At 47.7% G+C, this 19,843-nt stretch overlaps 2 protein-coding genes across 2 annotated transcripts; one reads left to right on the top strand and one right to left on the bottom strand.

Annotated features, from left to right (window-relative positions):
* The first annotated feature begins 235 nt into the window (after positions 1-235).
* sult3st1 (sulfotransferase family 3, cytosolic sulfotransferase 1) lies at positions 236-2,424 on the top strand. Its single transcript, XM_084677497.1, has 6 exons — positions 236-484; positions 621-823; positions 1,030-1,156; positions 1,397-1,491; positions 1,640-1,811; positions 2,131-2,424. Exons 1-6 carry the CDS (start codon positions 343-345, stop codon positions 2,253-2,255), a joined length of 864 nt encoding a protein of 287 aa, XP_084533623.1. The 5' UTR covers positions 236-342; the 3' UTR covers positions 2,256-2,424.
* Positions 2,425-2,432: 8 nt separating this feature from the next.
* eif3d (eukaryotic translation initiation factor 3, subunit D) lies at positions 2,433-12,561 on the bottom strand. Its single transcript, XM_084677439.1, has 16 exons — positions 12,426-12,561; positions 11,582-11,707; positions 11,044-11,089; positions 10,780-10,916; positions 10,574-10,659; positions 10,377-10,449; positions 7,646-7,761; positions 6,366-6,498; positions 6,132-6,279; positions 5,284-5,414; positions 4,853-4,938; positions 4,509-4,638; positions 4,260-4,402; positions 3,693-3,885; positions 2,666-2,759; positions 2,433-2,523 (listed from the first exon to the last, which is right to left on the bottom strand). Exons 2-16 carry the CDS (start codon positions 11,702-11,704, stop codon positions 2,507-2,509), a joined length of 1,656 nt encoding a protein of 551 aa, XP_084533565.1. The 5' UTR covers positions 11,705-11,707; positions 12,426-12,561; the 3' UTR covers positions 2,433-2,506.
* Between the last annotated feature and the right edge of the window lie 7,282 nt (positions 12,562-19,843).

Genomic DNA, 19,843 nt, shown 5'->3' with positions numbered 1-19,843 from the left:
TTGGTATGCATGCTTTAACCAGCTGTGTTGCATGTATATACACACATGTGTGTGGATCTGACCGTGTGTCCATAATGTATCAGGAGGGCCAGACTGTAAACAGGCAGGCCAGCCTGTAAACAGGCGGGCAGTAAGACACAGTAGCTGCTCATGTCAAGCCCGGCCTCAAGGGGGCAGCAGCTCAGCTAGAACAGTCCAGTCAGCCTGGGCATCAAGAAGAAGAGACAGCCGTGACATCACCAGTCCAAAGTCCTCACTGTGTATGAGCTAGTTCCCGTCCTCTCCCTAACTCTTCCGGTAGACACCTGCAGGCTGAGAAAATCCGTCTAAACATCCCCTGGAATGGAACAGCTCTCCAGCTACCTGTGTCGGTACAAGAACTATAACTTTGCGGTGGGCGTCACCACTGCAGAGTACATCGATTCTCTCCAGAGTTTCGAGATTCGAGACAGTGACGTCTTCCTGGTCACTTACCCCAAGTCAGGTGAAGTCACACATCCTCCTGCGTTTGTGAGTGGATGCACATGGAAACATCCTACTGTGTTTATGAGTGTTTCTGACTTCTATCACAGAGGCACAACTACAACCAAACTGGCCTTGCCTCCATCTTTACTATACAGGGACGATATGGACCCAGCGGATCATCACGTGTCTGTACGACCTGGAGGAGCAGGTGGAGTACCCCAACACCCTGGAGAGGATGCCGTGGCTGGAGTACCGTGAGGGCTGCTCGGACTACGCCCTGAGACCCTCCCCCAGGCTGTTTGCCTCGCACCTCACCCCTGCACTCATGCCCCCCGGACTGAAGGACAGGAAGGCTAAGGTAGGCTGAAGCTCCATGTACGAATCGAGTGTGACGAGTCAGGTGTGCCACATAGCTGGGGGTCGGCCGTGGTATTTCACAATACACAGAACTGCTTTGGGTGATAAGAAATATAGATTTAAAACCTCTTTCAAAAGTGTATAATCTATAATGAAACTTCCACCCCTGACACAACCACTAACCCTGTTCCTTTTGCCTTCCGCTAGATCATCTATGTGATGAGAAACCCAAAGGACACCCTGGTGTCATACTACCACTTCTGCTGTGTCTGGGCCCAGCTGGAGACACCCTCATCCTTTCAGGACTTTATGGAGCAGTTTCTGGCAGGGAAAGGTGAGGATTGAAGCCCTTGTGAAGCACAATCTGGCAGGGGGCAGTGCACATGCACCTCCTTGTTTCCAGACCCCAGTAACCAGGCTGGTATGTGGACATCAGGGAAACATCTGTCCAGTCTGACTATCCAAGATCATTGTTACAGGTGCCAGGCATTGGTTGACAGTTGGCACACTATATTTCTATAATCTGACAGTGGCTGGTTTGACCAACAACACTTAGCAATTGATTTACTTTCAGTTGGTGCCGAGTCCTGGTTTGACCACATCAGAGAATGGCATTCCAAGAGAGACCAGTACAACATCCTCTTCCTGTCTTACGAGGACATGATCTTGGTAAGATGGAGAAACATTGTCTGTCTCATACCAAATAACGCTGCAAGTCATGCCCCTGAACAGTCAGGGGTAGGTCAGGAGAGAGCAGTGTTGAAGGATGGATGTGGTCTTCTTGTGTTTCCGGGTTATAAATCTGTTCGTGGTTCAGGACCTGAAGACTGCTGTGACAAAGATATGTCGCTTCCTGGGGAAGAATCTTGACGAGGGTGCAGTGGATCAGGTAGTGGAGAAAGCTACGTTCAAGAACATGAAACAGGACCCCAAGGCAAACTACAAGTTCCTGCCATCAGAGATCATGAAGGGAGACTTCATGCGGAAAGGTCAGCGATCCAAGATGAGGGTTCTTCAACTCTGTTCCTAGGGAGATACCTGATTTTAGGTTCTCTCCAACAATAATCTGACCTCACACCTGATTCTAGTAATTAGCTGGTTGATCGGGTAACTAGAGATGAATTAAGTCAATTAAGTGTGGTTAGAGAGAAAAACCACAAGTAGGTAGCTGTCAAGGATTAGGATTGGAGGTCTGATAAGACTGGGGAGATCCACAACCATCTAACCACTGAACCTAAATTGTTACTTCCAAATAATATCGAAAATAACGGGTCACACGACCACATGACGTTGTGCCTGGTCTGGCAGGGAAGATAGGAGACTGGAAGAACATGTTCACCGTGGCCCAGAGCGAGAGGTTTGACCAGCTCTTCCAGCAGCGGATGGGAGACACTGCCGTCAGATTCCTCTGGGACACGCCGGGGACATCCTGATGAAGAGACCGACTCGACACACCTCACAGCAGGACACAGACACCCACCTGGCAGTTATCTCTGTGATTCTAAGTTGATATATTTGTAAACAGATAAAGAGCAGCACAATGAAACAGTCCAGCTATGACAGAAGCGGGAATAAAACGATGATATGAAATAAAACACAGAAGACACGTGTTCCCTCAGATCTTTATTTGAAGGCCAGAAGAGGTTCTCTGCGTGTGGCTCTAGTCACTCGTGCTTTCCACATCTCAATTCTCCTCTATATCTAGAAAAGAGAGAGGAGAATTTCACATCAGCATCACAAAATATTCACGTGTTCAAGTCTATTTGAATGAGCCGGTCTTACGCATCGAGACTATCGCCTGTGCTTGCTTCCAGGAATGATTGTATACTTGTTTTCATCTCACCTTCCTCCTCTTCTTCCTCTTCCTCCTCCTCCTCCTCCTCTTCCTCATCTGAGCTGAACGTGCCGTCAGGCAGGCTGTACACCCGGATCACTTGCTGTTGACGAACACGCACACGCACACAGGAGTTGACTAAACAGGAAATGCTCTTCTACTCATCAGGTCTGACAGCTGTAGCTACAGACACACATGAATGACATGTGTGTGCAAAAACAGACAGGAGCTTCAACTCCATGTACTGTGAGAGTACAGACTGTCTCTAGGTAGTGTGTGAGTACAGACTGTCTCTAGGTAGTGTGTGAGTACAGACTGTCTCTAGGTACTGTGTGAGTACAGACTGTCTCTAGGTACTGTGTGAGTACAGACTGTCTCTAGGTAGTGTGAGAGTACAGACTGTCTCTAGGTAGTGTGTGAATACAGACTGTCTCTAGGTACTGTGAGAGTACAGACTGTCTCTAGGTACTGTGTGAATACAGACTGTCTTCAGGTAGTGTGTGAGTACAGACTGTCTCTAGGTACTGTGTGAATACAGACTGTCTTCAGGTAGTGTGTGAGTACAGACTGTCTCTAGGTACTGTGAGAGTACAGACTGTCTCTAGGTAGTGTGTGAGTACAGACTGTCTCTAGGTACTGTGAGAGTACAGACTGTCTCTAGGTAGTGTGAGAGTACAGACTGTCTCTAGGTAGTGTGTGAGTACAGACTGTCTCTAGGTAGTGTGTGAGTACAGACTGTCTCTAGGTAGTGTGAGAGTACAGACTGTCTCTAGGTAGTGTGTGAATACAGACTGTCTTCAGGTAGTGTGTGAGTACAGACTGTCTCTAGGTACTGTGAGAGTACAGACTGTCTCTAGGTAGTGTGCGAGTACAGACTGTCTCTAGGTAGTGTGTGAGTACAGACTGTCTAGGTATTGTGTGAGTACAGACTGTCTCTAGGTAGTGTGTGAGTACAGACTGTCTCTAGGTACTGTGTGAGTACAGACTGTCTCTAGGTAGTCTCTAGGTAGTGTGTGAGTGCGGCTGGCCGGCTCACCTTGTTGGGGTCCTTCAGGATGAGGTACTTGCCCTCCTCCAGCTTGCGGCAGATGTCGATGACACAGCGCAGGATGCCCCAGGCGTTCTCCATGCTCAGGTTGATCTGGCTGGCAAACTCGTTGGGCTTGAACTGCTGGGTGCCCAGGATGACGTGGCGGGCAGAGTCCTTCACGTGGTAGCGGGAAACGTACCTGGGGGACGGAGGGGGGGGCAGTCAGCTCTGAGACTGGAGAGGGGAGGGGGTTCAGGGTCAGCTCTGAGGCTGGAGAGGGGAGGGGGGTTCAGGGTCAGCTCTGAGGCTGGAGAGGGGAGGGGGGTTCAGGGTCAGCTCTGAGGCTGGAGAGGGGAGGGGGGTTCAGGGTCAGCTCTGAGGCTGGAGAGGGGAGGGGGGTTCAGGGTCAGCTCTGAGGCTGGAGAGGGGAGGGGGGTTCAGGGTCAGCTCTGAGGCTGGAGAGGGGAGGGGGGTTCAGGGTCAGCTCTGAGGCTGGAGAGGGGAGGGGGGTTCAGGGTCAACTCTGAGTCTGGAGAGGGTTCAGGGTCTATGTGTGTGTGTGTGTCTCCTCACCCCAGCTTGAGGTACTCTGACCCGGCCAGCATGGCGCAGCAGGTCCAGCGGGCCAGCTTGTAGCTGTTGTTCTTCAGCTCGGTGGCCAGGACAGCCCCCCTCTGGGAGTCCAGCTTCTGGCGCCAGTCCACCCCGTTACAGTGCTGAGGGGACAGAGCGCACGTTACACAGAATAGCAGATCAGTCATTCCACACAGAGCAGGAGATCACCTCCTCACCCCCCCCTCTCCCCCTCCTCCCTCTCCTCACCCTGGAGTCCCACTCGTTCAGGGTCTTGATGTTGATGAAGGACACTTCTCCGTTGGCCCCGGTCATCACACCGTCGTGCTCACAGCGCACAATCAGGTCAATGTCCTCCCCCAGCTTCCAGCGGCGGTACCTGACACACACACACACACACATCAGGACTCTGGGGTACCATGTACAACACTCAACAGTAGATACATCCCTGCAAACTACATTGATAATCATGCGTCTGATTTATAGTTCTCTCTTCATTGTCCAGTTCACACTGGCCAAACACCAACAGTCTACGTTTGGTTCAGTGTAGGTAGCCGCAGTACTGCATCTGCCCAGTAGAGGTCAGTACCCACCTGTAGGCTACAGAAGCCACCTCACTCTTGTCCATATCCTCTTCCACAAACGGGTTGGAGTTGGGGAACTTGTGTCTCTCCCCTCCCTGGAGACAGAACCCCATGTTACTCTGACATACAAGAAACTGCTCATAACAGGAGCTGCTCATAACAGGAGCTGCTCATAACAGGAGCTGCTCATAACAGGAGCTGCTCATAACAGGAGCTGCTTATAATCGTGGGGGATCGTGGGCTTTCCACACCTTTAACATGAACTTTTCCATGACCAGATGAATGCTTATTTACATGATAAAAAAAAGCAATAAATCTAAACTATTATAAATGTAACAAACACAATTAAGTTATCGTTGCTGCAGGTGTGGGGTGACGTTATGGTTGATGCAGGTGTGGGTGTTCAGGTGTGGGTGGTGCAGGTGCGGCTGAAGGTTCACCATGCGGAGGCACTGCTGGCTGAAGTTATGGTTGATGTAGGTGGCCTCCATGGCCAGGTTTCGGGGGGAGTTGAAGGAGTTGCCCTCATCCTGAGGGGGCTCGTTGGCTGTCTCACTCACCGTCAGCAGATCTGACACACAGGACGGGGGAACAGGAGTTAGCTAGCTAGCTAGCTAGCGTGTTGGGTAGCTAGGTTATTTAATTAGGCAGCTGTCTAGTTATGTAACTAGCTAGCTAGTTACCCAGCCAGTTAACTAACTAGCCAGAGTTAGTTAGGTAGTTAGATAGTTAGTTAGGTAGCTAGATAGTAAGGTAAGTAGCTAGCTCAATAGTTAGGTAGCTAGATAGTTAGGTAGCTAGCTAGCTTGTTAGGTAGGTAGCTAGCTAGCTTGTTGGGTAGCTTGTACGTAGGTAGCTAGCTAGATAGCAACAACAAGGCCAAACCATAGACCTATTATTAGGCTGAGGAGTTAGGTGTGGGGGCTAGCTAGCTAACTAGCGACAACGAGGCCAAACAGATATTCAGTCTACATCGGAGGAGGAAGGAACTGAGAGCGATGGACAAACTCAGAACGTGGCATTTCATCAGTAGACTAGACAAACAGGAAGGAGACAAACAGGAAGGAGACAAACAAGAAGGAGACAAACAGGAAGGAGACAAACAGGAAGGAGACAAACAGGAAGGAGACAAACAGGAAGGAGACAAACAGGAAGGAGACAAACAGGAAGGAGACAAACAAGAAGGAGACAAACAGGAAGGAGACAAACAGGAAGGAGACAAACAGGAAGGAGACAAACAGGAAGGAGACAAACAGGAAGGAGCTCCAACACATCCAGACAGGCTCACCAAAGTCAGAGTTGTCCCTCTTGTCAAAGAAGAGCTTGTTGCCCACCCTCTGGACGATAATGTCCCAGGAGTTGACTGAGCGCGTGCAGCACATCAGGGTGGCCAGGATGGCATCGGTGGCAAAGACGTTGCCCTGAGTCTTAGCCAGCTGCAGACACACAAGAACACACCCAGAGATCATGAGTTGAACAGGCACTAAGTGCACATTCCCGGAGGTGTGGGCGTGGCTGTTACCTTGCGGATCACGGGGTCGTCAGTGGTGGTCACCGTGTGGAAGATCCTCTTGATGCTCCTCAGGGATTTCTCGTTGCGAGTCGTGATGCGGTCAAAGGCCTTGTCATAGTACTCCAGCGCCCCACAGCACTCACTGTGAGAGGGGGGTCAAGGTGTTAGGGCACATGCTCCATCCCTGCGCTCCCTCCAGAAGGAGCTGATTCATCTGTCGTGAAAAGCAGCTTGAGATTTTTTACTACCCCTCGGCTACTTGCTTCAACGGTGCCTTCAACCTAGCTGTCAGTCACTAATAACACATCAGCTCATTCAGGAGCTGCTGTAAGTGGGCGTGCGAGGTCTTTTGTCTGTAAATTGCCACTGTTGCGTGGTTAATACTGGTCTTTTCTTCAAAATAATTCATACAGTATTGAGCAAAAGTGTAAGGTTATTAAGATATTTTAGTTTATAAAAGTGCATTGTTGAAAAAATGTAGTCTTTTCCTTCCATTAGTATTTAAAGCATGTTTACTTTGTTATTTTTTGTGTCTAATACTTTTGCACAGTACTGTATATATTCCCCTCAACTATTTCATGACCAAAAGATTACAAAAATGAAATAAAACCTTAAAATCACTCAAATGTCACAATCCAATTTTCTCTGGCAGTTGAGGGGTCGCCACGGCAGCGGTAACTAACCCAGCTCACGCTAGAGAAGAGAGTGCACACCGAGTGGCCGACAGACCAGCTTTACAGATCATCTCTCTGCTGATAGGCTGCCTCCCTGATGCTAACCTTCATTAGCCTATAGCAGCGCAGCTGTCAACCTCCCCACCCGGCCGGCCTCCGCAACCTGCCCGCCAGCCCCTGAAACCTGACCTTGCCTGCTTTGAATTAAGGCCAGGAACATTTGCTGCTGATGCTGCTGTCCAGTGGACATGCACTGTTAGAAGCAGATTTGTAGCAGCTTTGAATGTAAATAGAGTTTGGGGAGGTTTTAAAAAGTCAATGTCCCAACCTTGTCAGCAAGGCCTGGTTAGCGTCACGCTACTGCAAACGCAGCAAAGTTCGCAGGGCAGCATACCGTCAAGGTACAAACTGTACTTCTTAGTGCGTACGTGTGTGTGTGTGAGTGAGTGTGTGTTTAAGTGTGTGTGTGTGTGAGTGAGTGTGTGTTTAAGTGTGTGTGAGTGAGTATGTGTTTAAGTGTGTGTGCGTCTGAGTGTGTTTAAGTGTGTGTGCGTCTGAGTGTGTTTCTGTGTGTGTGTGTATGTGTGTGAGAGCGAGCCAGCGTGTAGTTCTCACATGTCAGTGGGGTCTTCAACCTCCATGTATCTCATCTTCATCAAGCGGGGGAAGTCCATCTCCTCCTTCACCTCCCAGTCGCTCCTTACCTCCACAGATGAGTCTCGGGGTTTCAACTGAGCATTGAAGAATAAGGAGGAGGGGGAGGAAGGAGGAGGGAGGAAGGAGAGGGGGAGGAAGGAGAGGGGGAGGAAGGAGAGGGGGGAGGAAGGAGAGGGGGGGAGGAAGGAGAGGGGGGGAGGAAGGAGAGGGGGGGAGGAAGGAGAGGGGGGGAGGAAGGAGAGGGGGGGAGGAAGGAGAGGGGGAGGAAGGAGAGGGGGAGGAAGGAGAGGGGGAGGAAGGAGAGGGGGGGGGAAGGAGAGGGGGAGGAAGGAGAGGGGGGGAGGAAGGAGAGGGGGAGGAAGGAGAGGGGGAGGAAGGAGAGGGAGGGAGGAAGGAGAGGGGGGGAGGAAGGAGAGGGGGAGGAAGGAGAGGGAGGGAGGAAGGAGAGGGGGGGGGGGAAGGAGAGGGGGGAGGAAGGAGAGGGGGGGGGGAAGGAGAGGGGGAGGAAGGAGAGGGGGGGGGGGAAGGAGAGGGGGAGGAAGGAGAGGGGGAGGAAGGAGAGGGGGAGGAAGGAGAGGGGGAGGAAGGAGAGGGGGGGAGGAAGGAGAGGGGGGGAGGAAGGAGAGGGGGGGAGGAAGGAGAGGGGGGGAGGAAGGAGAGGGGGGGAGGAAGGAGAGGGGGGGAGGAAGGAGAGGGGGAGGAAGGAGAGGGGGAGGAAGGAGAGGGGGAGGAAGGAGAGGGTGGGGGAAGGAGAGGGGGGGGGAAGGAGAGGGGGAGGAAGGAGAGGGGGGGAGGAAGGAGAGGGGGAGGAAGGAGAGGGGGAGGAAGGAGAGGGAGGGAGGAAGGAGAGGGGGGGAGGAAGGAGAGGGGGAGGAAGGAGAGGGGGAGGAAGGAGAGGGGGGGGGGGAAGGAGAGGGGGGGAGGAAGGAGAGGGGGGGAGGAAGGAGAGGGGGAGGAAGGAGAGGGGGAGGAAGGAGAGGGGGGGGGGAAGGAGAGGGGGGGGGGAAGGAGAGGGGGAGGAAGGAGAGGGGGGGGGGAAGGAGAGGGGGGGGGAAGGAGAGGGGGAGGAAGGAGAGGGGGAGGAAGGAGAGGGGGGGAGGAAGGAGAGGGGGGAGGAAGGAGAGGGGGAGGAAGGAGAGGGGGAGGAAGGAGGTGGGGGGAAGGAGAGGGGGGGGGGAAGGAGAGGGGGAGGAAGGAGAGGGGGGGGAGGAAGGAGAGGGGGGGGAGGAAGGAGAGGGGGGAGGAAGGAGAGGGGGGAGGAAGGAGAGGGGGGAGGAAGGAGAGGGGGGAGGAAGGAGAGGGGGGAGGAAGGAGAGGGGGGAGGAAGGAGAGGGGGGGAGGAAGGAGAGGGGGGGAAGTAAAATGGTAAGGTAGCATTAGCATTTGTGAAGACATTCAGTAGGATCATCATCAAAGCGCTTCACTGGGAGGTTCTCATTGGCTCAACACATTTGACTTTAGATTCTCACTTGTGGAGAACTGCCCGTTTGCACCTCAGAATGAACACAGTCACATTGTGAAACACCCAGGGAGCCATAGTGTTATACCCAGGGAGTCATAGTGTTATACCCAGGGAGCCATAGTGTTATACCCAGGGAGCCATAGTGTTATACCCAGGGAGCCATAGTGTTATACCCAGGGAGCCATAGTGTTATACCCAGGGAGCCATAGTGTTATACCCAGGGAGCCATAGTGTTATACCCAGGGAGCCATAGTGTTATACCCAGGGAGCCATAGTGTTATACCCAGGGAGCCATAGTGTTATACCCAGGGAGTCATAGTGTTATACCCAGGGAGTCATAGTGTTATACCCAGGGAGCCATAGTGTTATACCCAGGGAGCCATAGTGTTATACCCAGGGAGCCATAGTGTTATACCCAGGGAGCCATAGTGTTATACCCAGGGAGTCATAGTGTTATACCCAGGGAGCCATAGTGTTATACCCAGGGAGCCATAGTGTTATACCCAGGGAGCCATAGTGTTATACCCAAGGAGTCATAGTGTTATACCCAGGGAGCCATAGTGTTATACCCAGGGAGCCATAGTGTTATACCCAGGGAGTCATAGTGTTATACCCAGGGAGCCATAGTGTTATACCCAGGGAGCCATAGTGTTATACCCAGGGAGCCATAGTGTTATACCCTGGGAGCCATAGTGTTATACCCAGGGAGCCATAGTGTTATACCCAGGGAGCCATAGTGTTATACCCAGGGAGCCATAGTGTTATACCCAGGGAGCCATAGTGTTATACCCAGGGAGCCATAGTGTTATACCCAGGGAGCCATAGTGTTATACCCAGGGAGCCATAGTGTTATACCCAGGGAGCCATAGTGTTATACCCAGGGAGCCATAGTGTTATACCCAGGGAGCCATAGTGTTATACCCAGGGAGTCATAGTGTTATACCCAGGGAGCCATAGTGTTATACCCAGGGAGTCATAGTGTTATACCCAGGGAGCCATAGTGTTATACCCAGGGAGCCATAGTGTTATACCCAGGGAGCCATAGTGTTATACCCAGGGAGCCATAGTGTTATACCCAGGGAGCCATAGTGTTATACCCAGGGAGTCATAGTGTTATACCCAGGGAGCCATAGTGTTATACCCAGGGAGCCATAGTGTTATACCCAGGGAGCCATAGTGTTATACCCAGGGAGCCATAGTGTTATACCCAGGGAGTCAGACCCATACCTGGGATTTCTGGTCCCACTTTTGACGAACACCAAACTGCTTCTGGAACTTCTTCTGCAGACGCATGCGGTCCCTGGAGAGAGGTATTGAGAGAGGGGGAGAGAGAGAGAGAGGAGAGATACACACATATGGGTTGGTTGGGTGACTCCCTGGCAGGTTGCTAGGGGATGTTCCTGTTGGGCAGGGCAGCATCTCACCTCTCCTTCTGCTTGGCGCTCTTGGGCAGAGTCTGCATGTTGAACTGGGTTAGGTTCCTGCGGTCCTTGTCCCTGCGCAGGTTCCTCTGTAAAGACAGGAGTCCAGGAAACACAGTGAGACAGTGCGCTGGCACGTGTGTGTGTGGTATCTGTGTGTGTGTACATGAAAGTGTGTGTGTGTGTGTGTGTGTGGGCGTGCCCTCAACCTGAGCAAAGCGCATGCGGTTCCTCTGGTAGGCGGTCTTCTGCGTCTTGGCAGTGTCCACCAGCTGGAAGCTGGTCTCGTCCTCCTCATGGAAGTACGCATACTGGCTCCCGCCCCCGAACTGAGACGAGTACTTGTCTGTCAAAACACGCCTGTCATTCAGCCTGTGAACACGCCACTAACACGCCTGTCATTCAGCCCGTGAACACGCCACTAACATGGCTCAGAAACACACGGGGTGGAGATCTTACAACATGATCCTTACTTGTGTATCTCTTATCTTGGTAAGTTGCTCCGGTCCAGTCAGCGACCTGCACAAGCGGAGAGACCAGGTTGTTAAGGTTCCCAGACCCCAGAGCAGTCCTTATATACTTCACTATGGTTGCCGTGGGCAGCTTTTGTTTTCTAACCAATAAAGTAAAGTGAATATGAAAATCTCCCATTTCACACTATACAAATCAAAGCCAAAACCATAACCTGTTACCAACTAATTGTTAGTGGAGGAAAAATGCAAGTTGTCACGTTTCTGAAGTGAAACACTTTAGTCAATGAAAAAAGCTCAAAAGGTGGCCGCCAATTTTCAACATTATCGAAGCAGCACAAACGTGTGGTGATTCTGCTCCAGCCATCATTTCACGTTGAGAACGGAAGTGACGACTATTTTGCGGGTGACAGTTGTTAGATATTACAATTCTGACATGTCTATCTACATTTACTGACAATATCAGTGGAGTCATCAGTCTTGACCCAACCTAGGATGACATGAAGAGATGAGGACTGACCAGATCAGGCCGAACACTAACCTTGCCCAGACGGTCTCCTTTGCTAAAGGGCTGATAGGGCATGTCCTTAAACTTATCCGGGACAGCACAGGGGCCCCAGCCCGAAGGGTTGTCCTGGATCACAGGCGCGTGGAACTTCGCCATGTCCTGAGTTGGAAAGAGACGGAAGACGCGTTTCATGGGAAATATCAGCTCCAAAACAAGAGTGAAATGTCTCAACAAAATTTGCAAGTTTGCTAACTAGCGCTGACGTTAATAACACGGTCTCAGACAAGATTCAGCACTGCTCTCTTCACTTTAAGGTACGTTCATGCACCATCAGTTTGCGCAGTGGACTAGTCATCATTGACTTGGCACTACTTGATAGTCAACACAATTTTAGGTCGTTTTAAGAACGAGCTACAGATCAGTGTTGGCGATCTTGGGTTTTTGTCATGAAGCAGACAGAGGGTGAAGAAGCCAAGTAATTTCACGTAGCTAGCACTAGCCATCTTTTTATGAAATAGCTATCTACAAAATGCTTTTATAATGGATTACAGATGTATAGTAAGTATACTATTCTATTAACCTGTTATATCGGTGGTATGTATTTGTCTGTAAAAGGAAATCAAATCTAAATTTACAATCTGTATCGTTAAAATATGGATAAGGATGGTTGGAGGCGGAGTAAACTAGCATTAGCAAAAAACCAGGTGGTCGCTAAAGATTAATAGCCAGCTGGCTAGCACTAGCAACCTTGCTAGCTAGTAGGGTGATAGGCCACGTCCTTCTAATACACCTTACATTATGATGAATATTAACAATTTTTCTATTTTCTAATGTTACAACCTCTCTCATATCTTTATACCCGTTGCTTGAATCTTACCTTAAACGTCGCAACACTCAATCCAGAGGTTTTATTCAACCACACGGGAGTGCCACAATTTTCCTGCTAAGCGCCGGTGTGAAAGGAAGTAGAAAAGAGCCGTAAACGAAATTCTTCTTCCTGTCGTAACGTTGCCCTTTGCGACAATGAGTACATAAATTACAGAACGTAATGATTGTTCCATAATAATAAAAAGTCCATGGATTTCAGGATCTGTAAATTGTGTGGATATTCAATATGTTTGTAATTTTTTTAGATACTTTTAATTTCGTATGTACCCTCTTCACTTACCAGCAAATGATGTATCGTTTCATCACATTACAAATTATCAGCATTACTATAGGCTAACCATTACTAACTAATTGAATACTTATTTTTAGAAAGTGACATTAAGGGCGAAAACACATTTTCAGCTGTACCCCCCCTCACACCCACCCATTAAAGACATATTCATAACATGTTGGCACTTCACTCAATGTCAAAAAGCTAAGTGTTTAATTTATCAAGTGCACAGTGTAAGCCATTATAACACAAGGTTATTCTGAACAATGATGAGAAACTGCTACGTTGTAGGCATAATATATTATATATTTTTTTACAAGAATACTGCATAATTAGGTTTATGAAGACATTTTAAAAGGGTCTTTATAACTAGTTATTTATATCTAGTTCAAAATATTTCGTTGAAGTTCAATGTTTTAACAGAAAGGGTTTTTTGTCAGAGAATTTTCTAACAACTGTGATTGTAATTGTATTCATTTCAAGACCAAAAAAACAACTGCAACATATCTGTTTGTTCTTGTTGCACTTTAAGATAAAACCGTATTGTCCTAAAAAGGACATTTGTCTTGGACTCCATGCTGCAGTTAATCCCACTAAAAACGTCAACGTCAACCAATACACAATATATCCAGCAAATTACAGATGAGGTCCCACTATACATATTCATTAAATAACTAAATGGTCAAATCTACAGGACTGCCCTCTACCATTTTCACATGCCTGAGGTGAACAATGACCAGATGCTATCAGGTAACAACATCACAATACCCCAAAGGTACCAAAACAGGTCAGCTGGGAAATCTGTTGTTTGCTATTATATGTTTGAGAGTAGCTCTAAACCTATCCTTAATTATCTTTGAACACGTGGTATTTCAGTTATGCACCTGTTTCTGCTGTGGCTGATGAAAGTGAAAAGGAAGAACTCTTAGAGGCTCTGTCCTAACCTAAGCTGCTATTGAGGTTCATATTCAAGCATTCCTGTGCTTTGCAGTATGTAAACAATTCAGCTCAGCAGGACAATCAAGCTAGATGCCTGTATACAGACTGCCAAGCAGCTCTGCAACACACAGACACACTGCAACACAGTGCACTGATGTCACACAATCAACCACAACATTTGCAGCATTTTAAACATAACAGACTGCTCATTTACTGATAATTAGATGACTCCTCTACTATCCGCTTCTTGTCATATCAATTTCAGCATGTGACATCTCCGCCATTACATATGACTGTACTTTTCAATTCTAAACTCACCAAGGACAAGTACAAGCAGTAACCGTGCTATAGTCTACTCTATGCACCTGCATTCTGCGGGATGAATAGTTGCTGCATTCAGATCTCTCTCCAGGCTGATTGGAGTGCAACACACACTCTGTGAAGGCAGAGAGAGCAGAGTAGTCTTTCTGAAAGACACACTCTCTGTGAAGGCAGAGAGAGCAGAGTAGTCTTTCTGAAAGGCCCACACTCTCTGTGAAGGCAGAGAGAGCAGAGTAGTCTTTCTGAAAGGCCCACACTCTCTGTGAAGGCAGAGAGAGCACAGTAGTCTTCCCATGATAGACACGTCAGACGGAGTCTTCATGGACACAAGCACACAGAGGCTCCAACACAATAACAGAAGAATGGAGGTTTTTTTTAAACATTCCAGGATGCGTGACGTGTTTTACTTATTCTTTTAATCCACCCATGCCATCTCATAGTTGACCTTGTTCTGACAAACTGTTAAGAACTCAATTGAGTGCCAGTAAAGTATTTCATTTCAATAACTGTTGCACAATGCACTGACAGCGGTGATCACAATTGCAGAATCATTATAGAAACATGGTTTTCTCCAAATGTACAGCGTGGTTGTACAGTCGTGGCCATACGTTTTGGCAATGACAAATGTTGTGTTTTGCAAAGTTTGCTGATTCAGTATTTGAGGAAAATGGTCTCACATGTTTCTATAAAATACTGGAATACAATAAGGCACATTGCATATTTTTTAAAGCTTTTTTGGGGGTGAAAATGTTTAATATACGCACATAGTCCCCTCTTTTACAGCAGTCAATCAGCTCTTAAAATCTAATCAGAATGATAGAGTGATTTCACCTGGTTAGAACTAGTTCACACTTTTCCCCTATGTTGATGATATGACTTACTTAAATGATGTTAGCAGTCATTTTATGCCAGCAAGCTTTGCAGACACAAAATGTATGTCGCTCCCAATACTTTTATCGACGGCTGCACAGACTGCTCTGTATGGTCTCTGTGGTTGGAGCTGCTGGACCAGAATCAGACCTACCTGTTAGGCCGTCAGGGCGGTGGAAACACTCACTTCAGAAAACATTCACTTCACAGCTGATTTGGGGAACTACACCTTCAAGGGGGCGAGAGAAAAACAAATTGTATATGATCAGAGTTTTGATGTTAATTGTGAATGTGTATGTGTTTCATGTGTGTCATGTATCTGTGTTAATGTGTGAATTGAGGACCATCTGCGGAGGGAGTCCACACCAGCAGACTGGGCGAGGAGAGAGGAGGATCAGTTCATCAAGACAGCAGATTAAGCCCTACTGTGGGTGTTTTGACTTGGAACAATGATGGAGCTAAACCGTCCCATCTTCTGTGATGTCTCCGAAGCAGCATAGAAGACCAACAACAGCTAGATTAGCAAGACAAATTGCAATGAGCTAACTAAGATGGAGTAGGCAACAATACGGTGATTTTTTTACCGCTTCTTCAGCAGGGGGTGTGACTTGGGTCATTTTGAAGTCTGCGGGCCAACGCCAGTTAATCAAAACTTAATTTTCTTAGCGTGACATCAACAAATGATGTCGGTAGAGTTTGGTCCTATAATTTACTGCAGAATGAGGCAGTCGAAAATAGCAATGGCTTCCAGGAACGAGACAAAGGTGTCGCATGTCCTTCAGAGACGGTATAATTTATTTTGCCCTTTTATTCTCTTCCTCTTCTCCTTCCATAACCCCTCGTTGCCTTACACCCACATCGCTTCGACCAACTAATAACAGAACACTCACGGAACATTCCTTTTAATGTGCACTTCAGCTGGACTTTTGGTTTCTTAGCAACCTGCCTAGCACAGGGCTAGAAAAACACTGCGTATTGTTGCCAGGTTTACTCTGAAAGGACAACCCAACCATATACTGTCTGTTGTGTGGAAAAACTAGGAACTTGTTCCTGTATCTTGTTGTGTGTGTGTGTGGGGGGGGTTTATGCATCTCTTGAACCAAACCAACAAACAAGTGCAGATAGTGCCAGCAATCTAGGAAAGTTGAATGTGAGAGAAAGTTGAAGGGTCTATTAGCCCTGTGCATTAGCCCAGTACATTAGCCCAGTGCATTGTACAGTAGCAAGACCAGGCAGCGGTCTTGACCCCAGGGTTCCCCACCTTGAAAGGTACACTGCTCAGAGCTGAAGAGAACGTTCCTCTTGAAGCTGAGACGGTTCGAAGAAAATAAGTTCCCATCATGCTCTCTGGTCCGTTTCCCATCATGCTATCTGGTCCGACACCCAAAGATTAGCCCAGCAAACATATTGTGATCCATCAAAAACTCACTGGGACCAGATGATACTCATTTTTATCCCAAAGTTATCCTGCTTTTGAATGTTAACTGAATGTTGAGGCAGTGTGAATCATGAGAGCAAAAGCCGAAGCAACAGATGGGACTGGGGAGTAATCAAATAAAGCTCAAGTCTGTGGAGAGTCTCAAACCAGAAGCAAAAGTAGTTTTAAAAGGTGCATTTACAGAATCGGATGTTGATGAGTATAAATAAAGTAGTTAGTTAACATCTCAATCAAAAACACAGCTTACAAGAAGTTACGCTTCCAGGATAGCATTTTGAGCTAAGAAATGCCTCCACCCACAGAACATTGGATGTTTCTTTCTGAAGATATTTTTTATGGCTAATAGCCGGCCAGTTCACAGTGACCTCCGCCAGCTGTTGCTGAGAAAGAATTAGAGAACTGCCCTCATGCCCACCTGCTTATGTCCAAAACCTGCAGTTTGCACCTGAATACTAACGCTAATCGAGGAATTGGAAGCGCTCCAATATTTGGGAAAGTAATGACAAACAGCTGTGATGCATTTAGCAGCACCCATTAAGTCTTGGGCTGTGCCTCTCCAGCTACATCTTAGAAAGAGAAGAATCCATTTTTTTGCTCCTCTACCTGCCTGTTTTGGTAACAAGCACGATTCAACTTTGTAATTAGAACACTGTGATATATCAAAGCCGCAAAAAAAACTTACGGACCTTATCAGCACATCTCTTTTTTTCATTCATTCCTTTCATCCTTGATCTCGTTCCCTGTGTTTTACAGACACTAATGAACATCATTAGGGTTTTTAGTAAGACGTAGCTAAGTTCCTTGACGTCAAGAATGAGTCATTCTCAACGTCTCATGGCATATTTCAGCTGTGGACATTGTGAAGCCAGCAAACATTAGCCAGCGTGTTATTCCCAATAAGTTGATTTATGTTTTTCATATTGTGCATGTCTAACCCACAAGAAGAATGATAAACCTGAAGGGTTTATATTATGGAGTGCCAATATGTCACCATCCCAATAGACTCTGCCCCTCTCAAAACATCCTGTTATGAACAGGTGAAATAAAAACAATCAAGATGTGAAACACAAAGTACTTAACTTAATTACTGGATTTATGGGAATCAGGTGGCTGAACGGTGAGGGAGTCGGGCTAGTAACCTGAAGGTCGTAAGATCAATCCCCAGCTGAGCCAAATGATGTTGTGTCCTTGGGCAAAGCACTTCAACCTACTTGCCTCGGGGGGAATGTCCCTGTACTTACTGTAAGTCGCTCTGGATAAGAGTGTCTGCTAAATGAGTAAATGTAAATCGTCCCATGAGTGTGTAGGCTATAGAGTGAACACACACACAGGAGGAAAGGCTTCAGAGGTTTAAAGCAGGAATACATCCTCTTTCCTTTTGAATTTAATGGAGGGCCTCAATTAGTTTGTATGCAGATCAATACAGTTTCCACAGCAGGGGCTCCCACAGGAAGCTTCCAGGGGTCACCAGACATTCCTGTGGTGAACACTGACATTCCACCTTCCGATGAACACATCAGGCAATACATCAGCTTTGTTATGGCAGATCATTTCATGAATAACCCGTCAGCCTATAAACTTCATCCTTCATGTTTCTGGTGAAAACTCAGACTTCAGATCCCATTTTATGTTGCTTCTGTAACTGTCTCTCTGTGCACACACATGCGTATGTGTATATTATGTTACATGTCTGTGATACTAAGTTCCTGCTGAAGGTATTCAAGCCTAGCAATGCCATTATAAACTGGTGTTGAGTACTTTGTGTCCAAACAGCCCTGATGGTATTGAAGGATGTCAAGGATGGATTGAAAAACTACTGCTGCGGTGCTGTGGGGGAGGAGTCAAAGTGTCTCTGTTGCTACGGTGCTGTGGGGGATGAGTCACAGTGTCTGTTGCTACGGTGCTGTGGGGGAGGAGTCAAAGTCTCTCTGTTGCTACGGTGCTGTGGAGGAGGAGTCACAGTGTCTGTTGCTACGGTGCTGTGGGGGAGGAGTCAAAGTGTCTGTTGCTATGGTGCTGTGGGGGAGGAGTCAAAGTGTCTGTTGCTACGGTGCTGTGGGGGAGGAGTCAAAGTGTCTCTGTTGCTATGGTGCTATGGGGGAGGAGTCACAGTCAAAGTGTCTCTGAATCCTGTCAGTGTGGAGTTTAGGAATACAGAATTTAGAAAACAAGCTGATGATTAGACCTTTCCAAGTGATTTAGTCAGACAAAAGGCCTAAATAGAATTAATGAACTTTTTGTGGTACATCATGGTTTGTTTTCTCTTGCCCAGGTTAATATACATAATGAAGTGAGACAGCTGTTTCACAGCAACAGAATCTTTATTTGTCAAATGAGAGGCTGATTTCTGCTGCAGCACAAAACAACACTGCAGCTACACAAGAACACAAGATTCTTGCTTTTCAGAGTAGAGCATCTGCACTTGATAAGCAATAACAATCTTTTTATGAACAGTTCAGCAGCAACCTACTTGTTTAGTCTTATCCCCAAGCTGTCTCTCGTCTGCCTGCCATGTCCCTGTCTACGCAACGATGAAGCCTGGATTCTGTTGGTTTTGGTTTGGCGAAAGAAGGATGCCGGAGGAGCCAAAAGAAAGAGCACCATAACCCTGCTGGCCTTCTGGTGAGCCCGATCAGGGGCGGTTTCATTAAAGGTAGGGTAGGTACAGTTTTTGAGAAACACTTTTTGTCACATTTGCTGATAATCTTCACATCCTGATAGCCGTCAATAAATCAATTGCTCTGACAGTAAATTAAAATAAATCCGATACCAATCATTGTGTTCAAACTGAATGCAGTGTTTGGACTACATTCAGACCGAATGCAATGATTGGACAGGTTACCTGCATCTCTCCCTACCTACCTGCACATACTCTGCTCGTGCACTCATAGGACTGGTCAGGCAGGAACGTTGATGTGTTTTAAGGGAGTGGCTTTGAAGGGAGGGGGTGGGATGTTTTGGGTTAGATACTTTTAAACGCAAGCCAAAATGTACTTACCCTGCCTTTAAATATTGGTGGGACTTTTGGAAAAAGGCAAATCAGCCAAATCCTCAGTTATAAAAAAAGCTGTCCTCTCATATTTTCCCTCACTGTGCCCATGGCCCTAATGGAACGTGTTCAACGACAAAACCTTCATGTGAAGACTTGTGGTCAAAGCTATACCAGTGACAAGACATGTCCTTGAATAGTGAGACTCAGTCCCCGACAAAACAGCAGATCTGAGTTACGGTCCACACAAATTTCAATAACTTTCTGGATGGAGTAGGCACCGGTCTGTCCTTAACCTTGAGCGCGTGGCAGTGTTTGCATAGGGTTTCCATAGCAGCCGCTGCTCAAATAGGTGAGTGAAATCAGCTTCAGCCATCGCCTGCAGTCTTGTTCGCCTCTTTGTTTCTAAACCGTATGAGGGCAGGAGCATGTGGGTGGGAATCAGCCAATGAATCACACAGATTCGTGTAGATACCTGCACTCGACCAATCACGTGGTCATATATCTGACACCTTTTCACCTATAGCCTACTACGGTAAGCATAGGCGGATTATCACTGAGAGAACAGTTGGACCACAC

This window comes from Hypomesus nipponensis, chromosome 17, assembly GCF_054491055.1.
Source record: "Hypomesus nipponensis isolate SF chromosome 17, ASM5449105v1, whole genome shotgun sequence".
NCBI classification, from domain to species: domain Eukaryota; kingdom Metazoa; phylum Chordata; class Actinopteri; order Osmeriformes; family Osmeridae; genus Hypomesus; species Hypomesus nipponensis.
Note: the sequence above shows the minus strand (reverse complement) of the source record. Positions and strands in the feature narration are given on the sequence as shown.

Excerpts from the sequence above, each read along its gene's own strand:
- sult3st1 (XM_084677497.1), top strand. The coding sequence starts at position 343 with ATGGAACAGCTCTCCAGCTACCTGTGTCGGTACAAGAACTATAACTTT. Across the intron at positions 824-1,029 it reads TGAAGGACAGGAAGGCTAAG|ATCATCTATGTGATGAGAAA; the intron begins GTAGGCTGAAGC and ends GCCTTCCGCTAG. Across the intron at positions 1,492-1,639 it reads CTTACGAGGACATGATCTTG|GACCTGAAGACTGCTGTGAC; the intron begins GTAAGATGGAGA and ends TTCGTGGTTCAG.
- eif3d (XM_084677439.1), bottom strand. The coding sequence starts at position 11,704 with ATGGCGAAGTTCCACGCGCCTGTGATCCAGGACAACCCTTCGGGCTGG. Across the intron at positions 10,450-10,573 it reads AGCGCCAAGCAGAAGGAGAG|GGACCGCATGCGTCTGCAGA; the intron begins GTGAGATGCTGC and ends ACCTCTCTCCAG. Across the intron at positions 2,760-3,692 it reads TCCTGAAGGACCCCAACAAG|CAAGTGATCCGGGTGTACAG; the intron begins GTGAGCCGGCCA and ends GTTCGTCAACAG.